Source organism: Labeo rohita, chromosome 16 (assembly GCF_022985175.1).
Source record: "Labeo rohita strain BAU-BD-2019 chromosome 16, IGBB_LRoh.1.0, whole genome shotgun sequence".
Taxonomy (NCBI): domain Eukaryota; kingdom Metazoa; phylum Chordata; class Actinopteri; order Cypriniformes; family Cyprinidae; genus Labeo; species Labeo rohita.
The window spans coordinates 17,975,412-17,996,873 of NC_066884.1; the positions used below are offsets into that span (position 1 = coordinate 17,975,412).

The 21,462-nt window shown below is 35.6% G+C and overlaps 1 protein-coding gene across 2 annotated transcripts in view; it reads right to left on the bottom strand.

Annotated features, from left to right (window-relative positions):
• Window positions 1–106: 106 nt before the first annotated feature.
• The window catches only part of epb41l4b (erythrocyte membrane protein band 4.1 like 4B), a 32,231-nt gene continuing 10,875 nt past the window's right edge, over window positions 107–21,462 (bottom strand). The window contains exons 5-23 of one of the 2 annotated variants that reach the window (XM_051130971.1): window positions 19,582–19,626; window positions 19,053–19,105; window positions 18,820–18,940; window positions 17,975–18,062; window positions 16,791–16,879; window positions 16,627–16,696; window positions 16,180–16,349; window positions 15,989–16,098; window positions 15,780–15,810; window positions 15,622–15,655; window positions 12,921–13,036; window positions 11,269–11,408; window positions 8,062–8,171; window positions 7,878–7,961; window positions 6,814–6,878; window positions 6,599–6,694; window positions 6,402–6,525; window positions 3,392–3,483; window positions 107–1,840 (exon numbers count right to left, since the gene is read on the bottom strand). In XM_051130971.1, coding sequence (XP_050986928.1) covers window positions 1,777–1,840; window positions 3,392–3,483; window positions 6,402–6,525; window positions 6,599–6,694; window positions 6,814–6,878; window positions 7,878–7,961; window positions 8,062–8,171; window positions 11,269–11,408; window positions 12,921–13,036; window positions 15,622–15,655; window positions 15,780–15,810; window positions 15,989–16,098; window positions 16,180–16,349; window positions 16,627–16,696; window positions 16,791–16,879; window positions 17,975–18,062; window positions 18,820–18,940; window positions 19,053–19,105; window positions 19,582–19,626 — 1,702 coding nt within the window. In that variant the 3' untranslated portion in view covers window positions 107–1,776. Of the gene's footprint in view, window positions 1,841–3,391; window positions 3,487–6,401; window positions 6,526–6,598; window positions 6,695–6,813; window positions 6,879–7,877; window positions 7,962–8,061; window positions 8,172–11,268; window positions 11,409–12,920; window positions 13,037–15,621; window positions 15,656–15,779; window positions 15,811–15,988; window positions 16,099–16,179; window positions 16,350–16,626; window positions 16,697–16,790; window positions 16,880–17,974; window positions 18,063–18,819; window positions 18,941–19,052; window positions 19,106–19,581; window positions 19,627–21,462 lie in introns of both variants that reach the window. The other variant, XM_051130970.1, reaches the window with a different exon arrangement.

Genomic DNA, 21,462 nt, shown 5'->3' on the forward strand with positions numbered 1-21,462 from the left:
TGCGTATTTACATTTCCACACCTACAAAAGTGAGAAGTGATCGAGCTACATTAAACAGCTTTCTGTCAGTGTGGTCATATCAAAATATTAACACTGGAGGTGCTCTCGCTTATGACAATCGAGTTGTAAACAAGAAAATAAAAAGTTTACATTTCATTTTGTCGCTCCTGATCTACTTCTCAAAGGCAAACCTGCTGAAATGCATATGTAATGCCCTCTAGTGGGCAATGTAAGCATCAAAACACGATCTCTTCTCAACGCACTTCCGGAAATGTCTTTGTTTTTATAATACAAGAGAGCTAAAGGAGGCTGTTGTACAAAACTGCAGTTCATATGAAAATGTATATAGGGATAGCCGTAAAATTTTTCACAAAATATATATTAGAAACTTTAACTTTGCAAGACATTTAAGCACATGTTCAGAATAGCATACTTGCATACTGCGCAACATACACTATAGAAACTGTCTAAAAATAGTAACGTATATGATGCAGTAGAATATATGGGCATGTTTTAGAGTAGTATGCTAAATAGTTACATAACCACATTATGCTTTTAGGTTAAGTTGTGCTAATTCAGAAATTAACATTAATTTGAATCCAATTTTCAAAAATATGTAAACATAATTAAAGCTGTTCAATTACGTAATGAATAAAAATTGAGACTTTAAAGTTCTCAAATCACATTTCAAACAGAAGTTTGAACACATTGCATTGGCAGTGTGTTTTGTTGCATACTATCCACCTTTTTCTTCCCATAAAAGTGGGTGAGGCCATTTGTAAATTTTATGGGTCTGGCTTCCGGTCTCATCTGCGTCCAGCTATTTTTAGTTGTACAAAACAGCTTCTTTTAGTGCTGATAGCACATTTACATCCCGGAGCTGTCTATTTGATGTCTGCGTTTACATCTGCAAGACGTATTTTTTAGAGTGTTTGCTCATCTGCAATACGTCTATTGGACGTTTCCTATCAGATGTCAAATAGATGTCTATTAGAAGTCTTTAAGATATTTATGATTTAGAATGACATCTGAAAGACATCTGTCAGACGTTTGTACACAGCAGATGCTTTCCAGAGATCTTTAACAGACATCTTGCAGACGTACGTGTGCTATTTGGGTTGCAAATTAGTGTCTTACTGTATTATTTCAACGAACTGTCTTAATTATGAATGCACTGGTTTGTAGTATGAACAGTTTTACCGTTTACTGCACGTTGTTGTTCTTCTCGTTATTTTCCCATAGCGCATTAAAGAACAAGGTGGATACATTTCTGCTAATGCGAAAGCACATTCTAGTATTTAGTGTGCTGTGCACAGTATACTTACTACATACTACAGAAATAGTGTGCGTAGCATAGTAGTATTCTATTCCGAACATAACCAAATACAGTAGGTTTATACACTGACAGCTTTAAGTGAATCCTGACTTGTTTAAATAAACTCTGCCCCCTTGATATCAGGAAACCATAGACAGATTATAAAACATTGGGAAAAATAAGTATAAAGAATTATTAAAAGTTAACCAGTAGTTTATACAGTGCCAGTGCCATGCTTTGAACAGAACAAGCATAGAAATGTAGAAATGTTGCTGTTACCGCTTTAAATACTGCTGTGTGGTATTAGCATCATGCTAAAACAGCTCTTATAGCATAGAGGTTTGTTCAGGTTTAGATACTGTGTAACAGTGATATTAGTGCATTGAGTTAAAGGCTGTTTTGTCTGTGTTGGTTTTGTGGTCTGTCAGCAGTTGTGTGTGTGTGTGTGTGTGTGTGTTGTCTCAGAGTTCTGTCATTAACAAAGCCCTCAGCAGTTTTTCTCTCTCCATCCGCAGGTCTTCAGAGCTTCACACATACGAAGACAGACGGATGAACAGAAAGAACAATCAGAGAAAGAACATCAAGATGTCAACAGATGGAAAGAAAAATGGACAAACATGCATAACAAAAGAAAGATAGGAATAATCACAGAGAGGCAGGCAATAATACACAGTAGGAAAATATATTGTTCATGTCATGTAGATGTCTTTCTTTCTTCAGTTGCAGAGAAATTAAGGTTTTTGAGGAACACGTTTCAAGCTTTTCTCCATGTAGTGGACTTCAATGGGAATCAAAGGGTTGAAGGTCCAAGTTGCAACTTCAGTGCAGCTTCAAAGGGCTCTACATGATCCCAGCCAAGGAATAAGGGTCTTATGTAGCGATCATTTTCTTTAAACAAAAAAAATACTTTTTAAATACAAATGTTCATTTTGCACCAGCCCTACCTTGCACATTATGTAGTCATGTTGGAAAGGTCGTGCGTGAAGTACTGACCCAGTGTTTACGAAGCAAACGTGCAAAGAAAGTCAAATGCCCTTTACAAAAAAAGGTAAAACAACGATGTTGGATGATTGTGAAGCTGAAGGAGAAAATGAGATGGAGTTTTTCACCCTACCCTTCCTTTTTGAACCAAAGTACATAGATGAACTAATGGCGTGTGACCTTTCCAACATTATTATGTAATGCATGAAGTTGATGCACATCGCAGAGCTAGTGCAAGACAAGCATTTGTGGTAAAAAGATATATAAATAGATTTTTTTTCCAAGACAATGACTGATCCAAGAAAATGATAAAACTCTTATTCCTCGGCTGTATGGACCTTTGAAGGTGCATTTGGACCCTCAAACCGTTGGCTCCCATTGAAGTCCACTATACGGTGAAAAATCCTAGAAAGTTTTCCTTAAAAACCTAATTTCTTTGAGACTGAAAAAAAGAAAGACATGAAAATCTTGGATGACGTGGGTGTGAGTAAATTCTAAAATTTTATTCTGGAAGTGAATTTCTCATTTAATGGAATTATTAAAGTTTTTGGAAAGGGCCTGACTGTTATGGGGATCAAACGTAGTAATTTTTTACCTTGTGGGGACATTTTTTAGCCCCCATTAGGAAAGCAAGTTATAAATCATATAGAACGAAGCTTTTTGAAAATCTAAAAATGCAGAAAGTTTTCTGTGAAGGGTAGAGTTAGGTTAAGGGTATAGAAATACAGTTTGTACAATATAAAAATCATTACGGCTAGTGGAAGTCTCCATAACACATGGAAAACAGTGTGTGTGTGTGTGTGTACTTGTTTTTGCTACATTGTGGGGACCAAATGTCCCCACAAGGATAGTAAAACCTGAAATTTTTGACATTGTGGGACCGGCTTGTGGTCCCCATGGGTACAAAAGCTTATAAATCATACAGAATGAGATTTTTTGAAAAAGTAAAAATGCAGAAAGTTTTCTGTAAGGGTTAGGTTTAGGGTAAGGGGATAGAAAATACAGTGTGGACAGTATACAAACCATTGCGCCTATGGAGAGTCCCCACAAAGATAATAAACCAGACATGTGTGTGTGTGTGTGTGTGTATGTTACCTTTCTGTATGTGCAGCATATGGCAGCAGGTGAGGTACTGGACTTGGAAAGAACAGTGGAGAGTTGTCAAGCTCTAAACGTTGAGTATCCTTCTGCTAAGGAGAGAAGAAAAAAACAAACAAAACAAAGGTTGGTATATTGTCACATAGGCTACACTATCTCAAGGGATTAAACTGAGGCTTATTTGTAATAAACCAAACAAAATGGTTATTGCATATCAGCAGATTTATATCAGAAACAATGGTTGCATTTTATTTTGTGATTTAACTACAGCATACAATACTTACCTTGTTTATATACATACCTTATATTCATTAACCGCTATGGATGAATAACGAACAAAGTAAAGTAAATAAAGTAGTAAGCCTACTTTTAAAAATAGTACAAACTGCAAAATGACGATTTTTATATTCCTAAAATACGTAGAAGTGGCTGACACCGGACGCTTGACGCATTTACGGTAAGTTAAAAAATTATCTTACGTTAAAATATGGCGCGTGTCGCGGAGGGAGCTGAAGCTAAGGTATGAAAGGTTTAAGGTATGCTAAAGGTAACGAACTTCAAACGTTTTTTTGTTTCACTCTCTAAATCGAGACGTATTGTGTCTATTGCATTAGAACATACATTAATGTACTGACAAACAAACTGACAGTATGTTTTCCCCTTTATTTTTCATAATTTAACAAAACACACATGTATACAAATATGTACTACACTAATTGTGTATGGAATTGGATGCCTTTTAAAAATTATACTGTCATTAAAGGAATAGTTAACCCAAAAATGAAAATTCTGTCATTAATTAACTTACCATCATGTCATTCCAAACTCGTAAAACCAGCAACGTATCTACCAGTGTTGGGAAGGTTACTTTGGAAATGTAATAGGTAACAGATTACAAGTTACTCTATTTAAAATGTAATAAGGAGTATCCTTTATCACTTGAATTAAGATTATAATAAGTAAGGGATAATATACATCTTTATTTTGCGATAACAACTGGCTGGATGTACATTATCACCCTTATTACACGGCTGCTTGCCACAAAAGTATATAATTAGACACGAAACACTGATCTGAGTTTAAATATTATTTAAAAACAAGCAGTCGCTAGCAAGCGGCAACTTCAACTAGACAGACATTTTAGGCATACAGTGCAGTCATACCACTTTTATTACACAACATTTCACCACATAAATAATTAAGTACTAGTACTTACAGTACAAGTTTGTTAGTTATCTTATAATCCATTACAGTGTACAAAACAGATCGAGCCCACAATACCAGGATGCCTGAATTAAGAAATTGTACATATAATATTGAATTAGGTTTAAAATTTTAGTAGCCGACCAAACGCAAAGCCTCCACCAAGAAACACTATCAAGCGTATAGACTTAAGTTGCCCAGTTAAGTCTGTGTTATTAGCTTTTACCAGTTGTTATCGGGGAATATCATACCTTGGAATGTCATGACTGACCAATCAGAATCAAGCATTCCACAGAGGCGTGTAATAATATACATTTAAAGCACAGCCACCACAAATTCAGACTTAACACCTCTTATTTACTTTGTGTCATTTTGAGGTTAAATACAGATTTAAAGTCATAACAAGAAATAGTTTAATAACTATGATACTGGTTTTGAAATCGAATGTTTGCATAGTTATGACAGGAAACACTGCCATCTAACAATGCCTTGGTAAAAAACAATTAATCTTAAATTATATGTATAAACACAAATAGGAAATAAAACAGTTATCGAATAAGTGTCCTATTCTGCGCCCTAAACTCCTGAAAAATTGTTGTCTCATTTTAGAGCAGTCAATGCAGTTAATGAAAGAAGCCAATTTAATCTGTACGTGTGTGAAAATTCAGATGTAACCCCCTTTGTAACCATTAACATTTTCAAAAGTAACTGTAATTTATTTACACATTTTTTCTCAGTAACTGTAACTAATTATAATTACATTTATTTTGTAATTAAATTACGTAATTCCGTTACATGTACCCATAACTACCCATAAAGGCCCATAAAGGTAGTAAGGCAATCGTTAAAATTGTCCATGTGACATCAGTGGTTCAACTTTAATTTTATGAAGCTACACTGTAAAAAACTAAAAACACAATTTGTTGAGTCAACTTAAAATAATTTGTTACCCTGCTGCCTTCAAATTTTAAGTTCAGTCAACTCAAATAAGTTTAGTCAACTTGACAACTTAGATATTTGTGTTTGTTAAACTCAAAACCTGGGTAAGTAACTCAGCTGCCTTAAAATTTTAAGTTGAATCAACTCAAATATCTAAGTTGTCACTTAGTATAACTTAACATTTTTAGCTGAATAAACTTTTTTTAAGTTGACTGAACCTAAAATTTTAAGTTGACTCAACAAATTGTTTTTTACAGTGTACAATACTTTTTGCGTACAAAGAAAACAAAAATGATGACTTTATATAATAACTACTTCTCTTCCGTGTCAGTCTTGGTACATGGTACGTACCAACATGAACGTGTGTCAAAGACTGACTGAGAAGAGAAGAAAACGTTTTTTTTGGATTTGATCAAAAATATCTGTGTTCCGACGATGAACGAAAGTCTTTTGGGTTTGGAACCTCATGAGGGTGAGTAATTAATGACAGAATTTTCATTTTTGGGTGAACTATTCCTTTAACTTAAGATATTTTGAAAAATGTCTGGTTCTTTAAAAAAACATCTTGTTTGTGTGTTCGGTACAAGAAAGGAAATCAACCATATTTGGAACAACATGAGGGTCCGCGATGACAGGATTTTCATTTCGAGTGTCCTATCCCTTTATAGGTGCACTCGTTAATTTTTTTATTCATTGTAAGTTCCCCTGTCTCCCTGAAATTGGATATTTGTTATTGGATATTTTCTCTTGTGGAATAAATTAATCAAGGCAAACAGTGAATAGAGCCTTTCTACAATGGCTCGAGTCATTGAAAACTTTTTGATTAAAAAATACATCTGAAAGGAGGGGGCATAGTAAATCTTACCGGTGGGTATATTGGTGGCTGGACCTGTTTATCCAAGGAGCTGTTTGAGGAAGATTTTCCCATACTGCACTGCGAGGAGATGGCTGCAAGTGCCTCAGGGAGGTCATCTTCATCACTGTGGTTACTACAGGAGAAATAAACTATATGAAGACAGTCCTCATTGTGAAATGAAAAAGGCTCCAGAAGAAGTAACTCACAAGCTGAACTGTCTAACAAGCCGTTTGCGTCGGTCCACTCTGGGCTTCTCTATGTTCAGACTGCTCGAGCCTGAATCCTGCGAAGAGCTGGGATACCTGGGAGTCCGAAGTCAGTGAATGTAACACATAGAGGCAAAAACGCTTGATGGTTTCTAATGCTTGAAAACCATTTGAGACATGTACCAACTTCCAGAGTTGGTACGTGCTGTTTTCACCTGTCAGTTTGGTCTCCACTTGAAGAGTTCCCCTTTGAGGTTCCACTATCGCTTTGGGTGGCGCGCTACAGTAGGAGAGAGCAGAGGACAAGCTATGCATCATCTCACTGCTTCTGTCACATGCCCTCATTCTGTAACCTCAATATTTGTGCTTTATAAACTGTTATAATTATCCTGTGTATAGTTGTACAGTATTTTGACATTTTTTCTAAAATCTAGCTAAGTATGTGGATTTATGTGGCTCCTAGCTGGTCTAAACTGGCTTTAGGTTATACACTCTTAAAATAAGAGGCATCAGTGGTTCTATTAAGAAATTTTAACATCCATGGTTCTTTAATGTGCAAAAGTTCTTCACACTAAGAAAAATGTGACCCTGGACCACAAAACCAGTCATAAGGGTCATTTTTTAAAAATTGATATTTATAGATTTATAATAAATAAGCTTTCCATTGATGCATGGTTTGTTAGGATAGGACAATATTTGGTCGAGATACAGCTGTTTGAAAATGGAATCTGAGGGTGACAAAAATCAAAATATTGAGAAAATCACCTTTAAAGTTGTCCAAATGAAATTCTTAGCAATGCATATTAATCACAAATTAAGTTTTGATACATTTACGGATGGAAATTTACAAAATATCTTCATAAAACATGACCTTTACTTAATATCCTAATGATTTTTCATAAAAGAAAAATCAATAATTCTGACCCATACAATGTATTGCTATTGCTACAAATATAACCGTGCAACTTAAGACTGGTTTTGTGGTTCAGGGTCACAAATGGTTAATTTAACAACCTCAGGTTTGGTAGACCATAGACGTGGTACTGGAGACCTAATGAAGCTGTTGGCATGAAATGAAAATTCACTTTCTTACAATTGCCTGAAAACTCACATTCAGATCTGCCTCCATCCCTGCACACTTTAAACTTTACCACCTTTAGCTGGAACGACCTGTTTTTTCAGGTACTTTAGATGCAGATATATAAATAGATAAATTAGCTTTGCATCAGCTTTTACGAATAGTGTCATGTTCGTGCAGTCTGTCAGTGTGAGCAGTTACTTTAGAGATGTTGCTTTTCAGCTGTTCCTGTAAAACCGCAGGGGAGGAAGGAAGACTTTTCTCTGAAAGTGGTTTTTCCTCTGCCTGTAGTTACGGAGGGAATTGAATACTTAGTCATATGGCATAAAACAGCCATAAAAATCTTTTCTCTTCGTTCCAGGCGGCTATGATCTCCATAACTTACCATGTCTATGTTGATGTGGAGGGCCGGCCAGGCTGCAGGTTCTGCTTCTAGCTGGTTCTGCAAAGCTCGATCCAACTCATCGGGGAGCCCAGGAGACACGACCCAAGCTTCTGATGTAAACAAACACAACAGCATACATATTCTGAATTTTCAAGTTAGTTTCACTCCTTGAATTTGATTGGCAGAGTGGTATTCCCAGAGTCCAATAGATCAGGGTAGCAGCATATTTAGTTTTTCACAGGAATAAAAACGAGGCTTATTCAGCTCATTAAATGTACCAAAACAAAAAAAACAAAAAAACAATTTAGACAGAAACTCCATAAAGCTCTTGAAAGGTGTGAATTTTGAAAATGACATGTTATCTAAGTCCTTTATACAGCGCATGTTGTTATAAAGACTATAAAGAGGCGTTCACACCTAGAAAGATTACTGTAACGATAACACTTAAGTTTTCATGTTGTTCTAATTGTATGAGAATAGGGAAGTATGACAACACAGAGGAAAGAAATGTTGTTGAAATCACTTTCAGAACAATTTTTTACAGCTGATAAATGATAAAAATATAGACAACTAATCAGTTGAGAAACTGTTAAGGCCCTATCACTCCAAGAACTAGAACTACACTATTAGCATCAGTACCAATGGATGTTAACAAAGTCTATAGAAATACAAAGACAGCTCACTCCAATACTTATGAATGGGAGAAAATGCAATGCAATATGGCAGAATATTCCCACCTTCTAAATGAAAGAGCCAATTGCTGATTGGTAAAATCATTGCATCAGTGCAGCGGCTGTTAGAACTGCCGGTTCCCATAGAAACCTGAGGCTGGACCGGCCAATGCGCATGCGCAGTCATAAGCGCGTTTTGGCTGCGCTTGCGCATTGGCTGGTCTAGCTTGAAAAATAAGCTTTTTAAACGCTGTTTGAGCATAAGAAACAAAATTCATAGTGCAGTTCATTTCAGTTCATTTGTTGCTGATCTGAAATAATTTAATTGCAATTTCAGCAAGCAGTTTTTGAGATTTCAGGATTCCCCCATTAATTTAGATAGGATTTGGTCTTGGATGCGCAGCCCGGAGGCGTTGCAAATATGACCGCCGAGTGAACAGACATTCCTTGAAAGGGACTTTGATGATAACCTTCTGTATCTTGTTAAAGTCAACTGGATTCTGATTGGTTGTTATATCAAACATCCCTGCCCCCTTTTGTAAATAGCCAATAGCGTTTCATTTAAATCACAACTTGGGCCAGAGCCACTGAGTTCAGTAAAAAGCACACAGTCTAATTTTCCCGTGGACTGCTTTTACACTGTTGCTGTGGGTTAATTTTCTTGTCCGCAGGTTGTAGCGGCTGTAATAATGTAATATTTAGCCCCTGAAATGCTAATTTTACCAGGGGAAACTGCCAAAAAACGTGTATTTTAACCCCAGAGGGTGATTTTTAACTGGGGGATCCCCTTTTAAACACGATTGGGCAACTTTTGGACTAGTTTTGAGTAGCAATTGGGTGGGTTTTGTTGTGAAAACCTGGCAACCCTAGTCTGATAGATTCCTCCCTTAGATTTAATATGAAATTGTTACTAATCTTTCTCCTTCTAATCTCAGTGGACAGAAAGTTTGATGAGAAGCAGAAGTGCAAGTTGATGTCATTAAAATCGTTGATCAGCTGGTACTGTCTTCTTGGTACCTTTCTGAACCCTTGCTGCTCAAAAAAAGTTGCCCTGTATATCATCACCTTTACTTTTTAGTTTCTCATTTCCACCAATATGGATTGTTGTTTTTGTATTCTCATAGCTTCATAAAATTAAGGTTGAACCACTCATGTAACATGGACCATTTTGTCGATGTTCTTAAACCTACTTATATATTCTAAGTGTGAGTTAGCTTATAGATAATCTTAAGGCTAACATATTCATATTCATACTAAAAGCAAAAAACTTTTTTTTTTGATTTCATGGTGACAGCAACAACAACAAAAAAATCTATATATTTATGGCCACTGTAAGGGCCCTTTCACACCAAAAGTGTAATTTATAAGCCTCAGGCTAAAGGAAGTAACTCTGCCTTTACACTTCATTCCCAATTTCTCTGAACACTAGGGGAGAGGTGTCAGTGAATAAATAGGAAAACAAAGTAACTTGCATTACTTTTTTGAAAAAGTAACTCAGATATTTTATTGTAAATTGAAAAGTAACGCCTTCCTTTACTAGATACTTAAAAAAAAGTAATCTGATTACTTAATTCACGTTACTTGTAATGCGTTACCCCAACACTGAGAATGCCAACCTGCAGTAAACGGTAAAGCTGTTTACAGTACAAACCAGTGTGTTCATAATTAATATAAAACATTAAAATAATATGGTAAGACACACCACCTGCAATATCAAGCAGCAAAACAAGCTGTTTTCTACAGCTAAAAACAGCTGAATGCGGATGAAAAATAAGGTGGATAGTTATCGTCCTTAATGTGAAATCTTAATGCTTTAAAGCGACAGACGGTGCTTATACTAATCAGAACGTCATTGACAGTTGGTGTGGATGCTAATATAGGACCTAGGGTCAAATCGCCACCTTCCTAACTGCACAGAATGTGACCACCACGAGCAGGGGCCAGAAAGCCTAGCAGATTATAATGATATAATTAGAACGATTATTAAAACTACTTATAGTCATTGGTGTGAACAGGCCTTTAAAGTCTATAACACTGGGACTTTACACTGTTCGTATGTGTTCACACTCGCACTAGAGTGGTCTCAAACTCAATTCCTGGAGGGCCACAGCTCTGCACAGTTTAGCTCCAGCCAGCTCCAACCTACACCTGCTTAATAGTTTCTAGTGATCCTGAAGACCTTGATTAGTTGGATCAGGTGTGTTTGATTAGGGTTGGAGCAAAACTGTGCAGAGCTGTGGCCCTCCAGGAATTGAGTTTGAGACCAGTGCACTAGACAGATTTTTTAGTGACTCCCATCTGCAGGTTAAATCGACACGCCTACAGGTGGCGACAAATGAGCCAGCAGGGTTGCCAGGTTTCACAACAAAACCCACCCAAAAACTAGCCCAAATTAATTCAGCATTGGCAGAGCAAACATAGACAAAATATGTCTTTAAAGTGTAAGAAAATAAATATAATCTCTTGATTATTTAACATTTTGTGAAAAACAACACCCTTGTCATGTCTAGTAGCTATAGTCAGACACAGGACTCACTAGGTTTAGCTGTTGTGAGGCACAGTGCTTCCTGTTTTTCGTATCCATGGTGATGGTAGCAGCGATGGATCTTTCCAGAAAGAGGAGCTTCGTTCTCCTCCACACTAAACCTCCGGGTGTCTGCAGTGCTTAAAGGGAAGCTATAAAACAACACAATGACACAGTGTACAATGCTACACATGACAGCTCCACATAATGTTTCCTCTGTTTGACGTAAAGATTCAGAGAACAACAGAGGTACTCAAGTTCATTCATACACGTCTACACACCCACCCACACATGCAGCAGACTGGCATATGTCATGTTTATTGATCCCATACACATTCACAACACAATTAGCACCAGCATCAGACCAGTGCAAACCTGAGCTGGTACTTGTTTATTGATTCATTTTCAAGTAGCATGTTATGAATAACCAGGGTAAAATGACAGGCAGAGACATGCACACACAGCTTTCTAATATAATAACAAAGTGCTTATGAAAGTAATTTCAATGGATGGAGCAAAAACAACAACTGTTTATGCAAATGGCGTTATTAAACAGAAAATGGAACAGTGTGAATGTTAATACAAAAATGAGAAGCAAATGTCAAGGGTTTACATAATCAATAAAATTGAGTCGATTAGTGTAAACAACACATTTATTAAGGCAGGTCTCATTGCGTCAGTCCATAATCATTAAAAGCCCCCGTCCCTTGCTGATTGAACAGATTTCGATGGTCAAACACGAAGGTTTCTACCTTAACACTTCAGCAAATACGTAATGATCATTAGCACATATAGAACAGCGGTCAGGAGTACTTTCAATGTGAATTTAAATTAAGGAAAGCAGGGTTTGTAAACAGTGAGGTGCTTGGCATGATATTATATAAGTGATTTGCACTTAAAAGTAAACTTTTAAACATAATATGCACAAATCTATGTACTAAAATTATAAAATAGGCTATAATCTAAAACAACGATGCTCAGTTTGGCTTCTGGAGTTTCTTGCATGCTTGTCTGTAATTTGTAACAACTTTGTGAGATGGATCTGGCATGTTAAAGTAGAGTTAAGACTAAACTGAGCAGCCTTGCTAAAGAATACACAGCCACAACAGCAGCAGTTACATATCCTGACATCGCCTTTCAGGTAATTTGCTAGTTCTAAATTTTACCGTAAATCATGCAATACTCTAAAAGCTATCAACATGCGGATGTGTCAAGAGTCAGACGTGAAGGTCTGCATATGCTGAATATGTTTTTTCATTTCAGGATGCATTTGGTCTGTTGAGACATGTCACATGATGGATGATCACAAACAACGGATGACTCCTGCAGATGTGATGATGCGGATGGATGACAGACCGTGATTGGATGCGAGCATTCGGCGGTCTCTTTTACTAAGGTGAGCCGCTCATCCAAACTCTCTTTCACATGCTCACAGTGCAGTCATAACTTTGTCTCTGTGCACAACTGACACGCTTCTGCCACTCAAAACGCTCTCACCAAACCCACCACTGCTCGCAGGGGGTCTGTCCACATTGGAGGGTCTAAATCAGACACATATGCACATGCAGGTGAAACACAGATGAGATCAGCCCACATATTTTTAACAGAAACTGAAAGATTGGCAGAGGTTTTATCTTTCAGTTTCGGTAGATAAAAATGTATACCTGTGTGGTGGTGGAACGTGTCCCAGTTCCATTGGCTGTATGTATAGGGGAGGGGTCAGACTAGACGGGTGTGATCTTTGCCAGGGTTCCTGTGCAATTGGAATGTTGTGTTTGTACTGGAAAGATACAGAAAAAAATAGCATTCATATGAGTGAAGTCTAGTTCAAAATTAGTTTAAAATTAAAAGTTCACTTCCAGAATGAAAACTTCCTGATAATTTACTCGCCTTAATGTCATCCAAGATGTTCATGTCTTTCTTTCTTCAGTCGGAAAGAAATTATGTTTTTCGAGGAAAACATTTCAGGATTTTTCTCCATATTGTGGACTTCAATGGAGATTAGCGGATTGAAGATCCAAGTTGTAGTTTCAATGCAGCTTCAAAGGGCTCTACACGATCCCAGTCGAGGAATAAGGGTCTTATCTAGCAAAACGATCTGTCATTTTCCTAAAAAATACGAATTATATACTTTTTAAGCACAAATGCTCATCTCGCACTAGCTCTGCAATGCACGTCTTCATGCATTACGAAATCATGTGGGAAAAGTCACGCACGGTTAGTTATTCATCTGTGTACTTTGTTAAAAAAAAAGTTAGGGTAGGGTGAAAAACTCCATCTCATTTTCTCCTTCAACTTCAAAGCCGTCCGACATTGTTGTTTTCATCCGTGTGATTTTACAATGCGTGAGTTCAAGCTAGTGCAAGATGAGCATTTGTGGTTAAAAACTATATATTTTCTTAGAAAATTACAGATTGTTTCACTAGATAAGACCCTTATTCCTTGGCTGGGATCGTGGAGCTTGAAACTGCAATTTGGACCTTCAACCTGATGGCCACAATTGTCCACTATATGGAGAAAAATCCTGGAATGTTTTCCTAATTTCTTTTCGACTAAAGAAAGACAGACATGAACATCTTGGATGACATGGGGGTGAGTACATTATCAGGAAATTTTCATTCTGGAAGTGAACTTTTCTTTTAAGAACTTAGTCAGCTAAATATCAGTCTACGTAAAAAAAAATCTCATCATGCTTTGCTCATAAGAATTTTTTTCAGAACGTTATTTGGAGATTAAAATGAGTCACAAAGCTTAGGTTTTCTACAGAACCCCTAAAGGGGCATGATGATGGGAAACAATTGTAATGGGAGGAAAAATGTTATTTAAACTATGTATTATGAGAAGTGTTCTCTTGAAAAACTTGGGCCTTCTCTTTAAAAAAACCTTTATGTTTCTCTGGGAAACTTTGCATTTGCTTGCAATTTTATTTTATTATTCTAATTTTTTTTTTGTTAAAAACTATACATTTGTGAGTTACGCAAAATTTCTTTGGGGGAACTTGATACTAAAAGCATTGAAATATAGCTTTTTCTTCCATCTCATATTAGTTTTCACATTTTTTTGCGAAGGACCCTAAAAACCTCCCTAAAATAAGATATTCTAGCACTTTTCACAAGAAATACGCTGCTGTTTAAATTTTGGGATCAGTAAGACTTGCAATGTCTCTTATGCTTATCAAGGCTGCATTTATTTGATCAAAAATACAGCTAAAAAACAGTAATATTGTGCAATGTTACAATATAAAATAATGATTTATATTTTAATATACTTTTAAAATATAATTTATTCCTGTGATGGAAAGCTGAATTTTCATCAGCCATTACTGCCAAATATTTGTTTGGAACTTGTGATATTTTTTTAGGATTATTTGATGAATAAAATGTTAAAAAGAACAGCATTTATTCAAAATCGAAAACTTTTCTAACAATACATGTCATTGCTATCACTTTTTATCAATTTAACACATCTTTGCTGAATAAAAGTACTAATTTCTTTAAAAAAAAAAGAAAGTTAATATTCTTGACACCAAACTTTTGAATGGCAGTGTATATTGTTAGAGAAGATTTAGATTTTAAATAAATGCTGTTTTTTTTTTTTTTTTTTTTTTTTTACTTTTTATTCATCAAAGAATCCTCAAAAAAGTATCACAGGTTTTAAAAAAATACGCAGCACAACTGTTTCCAGCACTGATAATAAATCAGCATATGATTTCTGAATAATCATGTGACACTGAAGACTGGAGTAATGATGATGAAAATTCTGCTTTGATCACAGAAATAAATTACATTTTAAAATATATTCACATTAAAATAATATTTTACAATATTATATGTTTTTTCTGTTTTTTTGATCAAATAAACAGCCTTGATGAGCATAAGAAACTTAAAAAAAAAAATCTTACTGATCTCAAACTTTTGAACAGCAGTGTATTTTGCAATAAGTACAGAGAATTGTGACTTAAGGCCTGAAATTTTTTAAACTTTCGTTTGTCATTTTCTGCATTTTTCACATCTGTAGCAAGCATTTTGAGAGGTGTTTTGACAATTCTGAGCCACTGTAATGTTCTGTGCATGAAGAATTTTGACGAATACGAAAAAAGCATACGAAATTTTGCAAGAACCTTTACAATCAAGATTTCTTACTGTTTCACTGTATATAAAATAAAACAATCATAATTCCGATCTGTCTTTAAAAAAAAAAAAAACAACAACAACAAAACTATAAAATATAATTTTATAAAAACATATTTGCAAAATAAAAACGGCCTTAGGACACCAGTCAAAAATCTCTGATGTATCTACCAAATCCTCACGTGTATTTTTTTCTAAAATAATGATATAAAGTAGGAAGGATATTAGAGAGTACCGGTGTTAAGCTTGGCTCAGGGCTGGTCTGTGCACTACAGAATGGAGAGAGAATCTTTCATTACACATCATTACACACACAACAAAATTAATGAAATAAACACAAAAAAAACATGCTTTTATATCCAAGTGCTTGTAATTGTGTTTGTGTGGCTTTACCTTAGATGTGGATGTTTTGCTGGAGTTATGGCTGTGAAAGACAAAAGCAATCATATAAACATGACATATGTTGATGTGAGGTGCTACGTGTATTAAAGCAACATTTAAAGGCTTTAGGATCACATGCAGGGCAGATAGAGATTTAGCATATCAGAAATGCATTAGGTTGATTATTGAAAGAAGATATGGCACACAACACACAGACCTACCCTTGACCATAGACTGGGCCCGTGATGGATATCTTTTACTTGGTCTTCTCTCAAAAGTGCTTGCTCTCCTGACTTTACCACTATGTGTGGCCTGATATTCAGTCCTTCCACTGCAAACACAAACGACACAAAACTTAAAAAAGAGACAGTGTAAATATGTTGCCAGAATAGGTGCACGTGTGTGTACGCACCTGAATCTAAAGCGCGAGCCGATGCGTGTGAAGTCACTGCGGTTGCTTTTGTTGTGGGTTGGCTGTCGGAGCCGGAAGAAGGCGTGTCTCTCGACTGCACACTTCCATAAGTGCTTACACTCCCGAGAACTCGAAAGCTGAAACACAAATGTGTGCTCCTGCTCTCGACCCTGCACCCACAAATATACAAGCATTATTTAAACTTAATTATAAATGAATGATTTAAAGATGACTTGTCGAAAAAAATATAAGCAAGCATGAATGAAGCCAAAGTTTAGCATAAATACTTAATTGTTTCTCCCATATTACAATATATTAAGCAAAATTGAAATGTATTGTACAAATGACATCACAGCAATAGTGATTATTTTAACAGCTTATCAGGACATGAATATCTACTGTGTGAACACAGATAAGTGAGTACAATTTTGTGAATGTAAAACATACCTTCTCATCATCCTCCACCACTATTAATGTCAGTCGGTTCTTCTTGAAATCAAGACGGGTTATTTTAGGCCTGAATGGAAACATTAATGAGATAATCAGCCATGACTGAAGAGTCAAAGCACAGCTACTGGTCAAAACAAATGGAGTGTATCTGTGAATCTCACCAGAAGAAGAGACCAATTTTGCTGGATCCCTCAAAAACAAGGATTCCGGTTGGCGTGAGCCCCAGAGCATATTCTCCTCCATCCCGTCCCTGCATATCAGTATACAGTACTTTTACACAGCAGTCTCACAGCATCTCAAAAGTATATTAAACAGGTTTTATATTTTAACATTTATTTGATCAAAAATACATTGAAAGGAATATTGTGAAATAATATTACAATTTAAAACAACTGTTTTCTATTTTTATATATTTTGCAATATAATTATTCTAATTTTCTAATAAAAAAAGTTGTGCTGCTTAATATTTGTGTGGAAACTGTGAATCATTATTTGCATTATATCTCTCTACCTAATACTTTCCTGTCATCTCTACACTGTCCTATCTGAATAATAAAGTAACCCCCCCCAAAAAAAGAAGTGTGAGCATTTTTAAGTAGAAATATTTTTAACATCATATGCTATCACTTTTGATCAATTTAATGCATCCATGCTGAATAAAAGTATAAATTCTTTACATTTTACATTCTGAATTCAGAATTGCAAGTTTATATCATGTAATTTTGATAAAAACTAAATGTCAGAAATGCGAGTTTATATCTCAAGATTCTAAGAAAAAAGTCAGGTTTCCGACTCAACTAGAACTCTCAACTGCGAATTTATATTTCAAAATTCTGAGAAAAAATGTCTAAATTGTGAGTTTGTAACATGCAATTCTGTGAAAAAAAATCATAATTGTGAAATAAAAAGTCACAGTAAACGTTTTTTTTTTTTTTTTTTTTTTATTCAGTGGTAGAAACAGGCTTCCATAGTACCTCCTGATATCACAGCTTTTAAGAGCTGATGCATTAAACTGACGGATGAATAGTTGGATAACGTTACTTCTGATAATGCTGTTATGAAGATCAATTCATCTTCTGTAGTGGAATATTACTGCTGTTGCGAAGGACAAATGCAGCTTTTTAGAAAGGTATAATAATGATATAGAATGATCTAATGGAAATATTATGGAGTCTAATATTGTCTTTATAAAGTACAGTATTATTATAAAGCCCTTATTGTAGGAGATAATTCTTCTATTGTGAAGGTACAACAGGGTGAAGATAAAAATAAATGAATCCAAGAATTTGAATACACTCTTAGAACTGCTAAAAGGTACTAAATTAACTAAATGGAGTGATCTGACCTTCACAAAGTGCATGTCCACTCCATACATCTCCAGCCACTTGCACTTATTCAGGAAATTCAGCTCGGCTTGAGAAGGAATCATTCCCCTGTAAAGAGAGGTACAGGTGAAACTCATGAGCCGTAATGAACACCATAACTCATCATTCAACTCTTTGTCCAGTGCTCTGTCATTTCATGGCCAGACTAGTGCAACTCCCTCTTGCACAGCCTGACAGAATTTGCCATATGTCCCATCAAGCACATCCAAAGTTGCTGCGCTTGTTATTAATCTCCGGAAATCCTCTCACATTATACTTCTGCTCTGTGCTCAAACCTCCACAATGGCAGACAGAATCTGCAAGAATTCAATTCAAGCCATTATTTCTGTCTTGCACTGAAAATTTTCAACCCCCAGGTCTATAAAGTTTCACAATTTCTCATTTCATTTCCAAGATCAACAAACAATCCAGACCCATTTAGACAAATGCAACAGCTCATCTGTAGGGACCGATCTGCTGTCGAGCACGTACTTGTACAGTAGCACGCTGACTTTGATGATTGCTCTTAAAACAGGGTCAAATGCAGAGCCGAGGGTTTAATTAAAACCACAGGGAGAGCGAGTTTTCAATTCATGTTAAATGCGAGTAAACAGTTCAAGTGTGATTATCACTAGCAAAGGAAAGTGTCCAAATCTAATTGAGTGACGCTTCAAGCATTTAAAGGACTTCATTCAACAGCACAATCTTACCCCATGTTGTAATCAGATGCAATGTGACAATATGCAATGTATGCAAAGTTCCCTTTTGAAATCTTTATTTTTTGATAAGATGAGGTGATAAGAAATACCGACTCAGGTGGGGTTACCTGCACTCAGCCCATTTGCGATAGATGTCCGCCTCCATAATTTCCGACTGTTTGGGTGAAAAGCGAAACTCCGATACCAGTGCTATAGAGTGTTCTAATGGATCACAATCCCCAAGTTCACCTGTGAACACATGAAATAGAAAGAAATGGAAATGAAAAGGCAAAAAATCTGCTGTAAATATGCAAATACATGGAAAAACGTCCAAACTGCCCATTTAAAGCACAGAACTCACTTTGTAAGCAATAAGCCCCGAGCTCCACAGCCACATCGTATGGACATTTCAACCTGATCAGGGAAGGAGAGACTTAATGACCCTTTAAACAACCAGTAAATGTGTTTGCACTAACTTTCAAAGCATTCAACCGATTTCAAACAATGGTCAAAATCCACTTCTGTACAATGTGAGATGACAAGACCCCGTGTTTATGTAAGAAAGCGTGTGCCCCCTGTGTGGGAAAGTGTGTCGGAGCGTATCTGTGCTCTTAAATTAGAAGCTGTGTGTTGGTTCTCATTGGAGTTTCTTTTATTAAAAAGGAGCAGAGCAGCCCTCAGGAGACCAGACCCAGATTATACACACTGAAACAGAGCTTTTATTGGACCCCGGTAGAAACCCTGCCTCGCTGTGTGTGCACGTAACAGAGGGAGGGTCAGAGGTGTGACACAGGGCGAAAAGGAGGATATGAAAGGCTCTCTCTTTTTCCACTGCGTGTGCATGTTTGTGTATGTGTGTGTCTGGCTGTGAGGTAAGCGTAATTTCTTACTTGCCGGACAGTATGTCTTGTCTAAGCTGCAGTACGAAGAGATACCTGCAAAAAATGGTTACACAGTCATAAATACAGTATGTTAAATATTATAGTGCAAATATGATACAATACATACAGAGCTGGGTAGTTACTGATTACATGTAATTTGGATTATGTAATCAAAAAATATTTGTAATTAGATTAAATTACATTTTAAAATACTCATAATCAGACTACAGTTACTTCTTAATGGATTACAGGATTACATATTATTTACAGTACACAATAGCAATAATTTATTCATAGTATATTGATTCTCCCTAATTCCTAAACTTAAAAACCCCCTGCAGTTCCTTTACAAATTCCAGTTTGGGAAACCTTGATGTAATGTTATGTTTAATGCACTTAATTACAACAATATATTTTCTTACTCCTTGTATTTTTATAGCAATATGGTACAAGTTATCCTATTTAAATCAATGTGATAAACAAGTTAGGTTAAAAGTAATCTAAAAGAAGTCTGATTATATTGCCTAAAATGTGTAATGTAATGGATTATATTACTAGCTAAAATTTTTGGCATGCAATTTGGAATCAGTAACAGATTACAATTTGTAAGTAATCTACCCAGCTCTGCATGCATACGTGAACTTGGAACACAAAACCAGTCATAAGGGTCCATTTTTTTTAAATAAGATGAATAAAAAAGCTTTCCATTGATGCATGGTTTGTTAGGATAGGACTATATTTGCCTGAGATACAACTATTTGAAAATCTGAGGGTGAAAAAAAAAAAAAAAAATTAAAATATTGAGAAAAATCGCCTTCAAAATTGTTCAAAAGAAATTCTTAGCAATGCATATTACTAATCAACAATTGCATTAATATATGGTAGGAAATTTACAAAATATCTTCATGGAACATGATCTTTACTTAATATCCTAATGATTTATGGCATAAAAGAAAAGTCAATAATTTTGACCCATACACTGCATTTTTGGCTATTGCTACAATATATCCGTGCTACTTAAGACTGGTTTTGTGGTCCAGGGTCACATATTTAGTAGGATTAACTAATAAAATCTGTCCAATATGAAAAGCAAATAATTGTTTTTATGTTATGCTCAATAAATGGATGATATTGATTAAAAATAAACAGATAAAAATAAAACAAATAACTAAATTAACATTTAAAAAAAAAATAGTTCACCCAAAACTTAAATTGTATTTGTACTCAGTATTCAAGTCATTTTTGCTGCACGCACATTTGTGCTCATATTTACCCAAAGCATTCGCAGGGAAAGCACCTCTCTTTCAGTTTACAACTGTAGCATCTGTTGTCCAACTGAACTAAATCATTTTTTATTTCTATCCACCTTTTTTTTTTCTAGTCTCGCCTGAATGTAGCGGTGCTTTACATTTCCATTCTCTGGTGTTTCTAGTCAAATTAACATTTTCCAAGCCGATAATATAACGTTAAACCTGCACACATTTTTATATTTATATATATTAAAAAAGTTTCAATTCAGTTGATCTTTTTTACCCTGTTTTAACATGGATTTTTAACATGTTACCTGCAATACTAGTAACACCAGCTATGTTTCCATCCACCTGTTTTTATGCACATTTTGGTATATGGCATAAAAAAGAAAAAAACAAAACAAAGGAAACGCCAATATGCGCATAAATTCTAAAAATGTGCATGAAAAAATTGAGTAGGATAAATTTTTTATCCGCTAAACAAAAAATAAGCATAAACTACGATAGAAAGACATTTACTGAATAAATTTCTCCATGTACATCAAAAAAGTCATGTGACTCTGCACGATGGAATGTGATAACTTGACTAACCAATGGACCGAGCATCTGAAATGTTGTTTTGGTCGTTCTGAAATGCCTG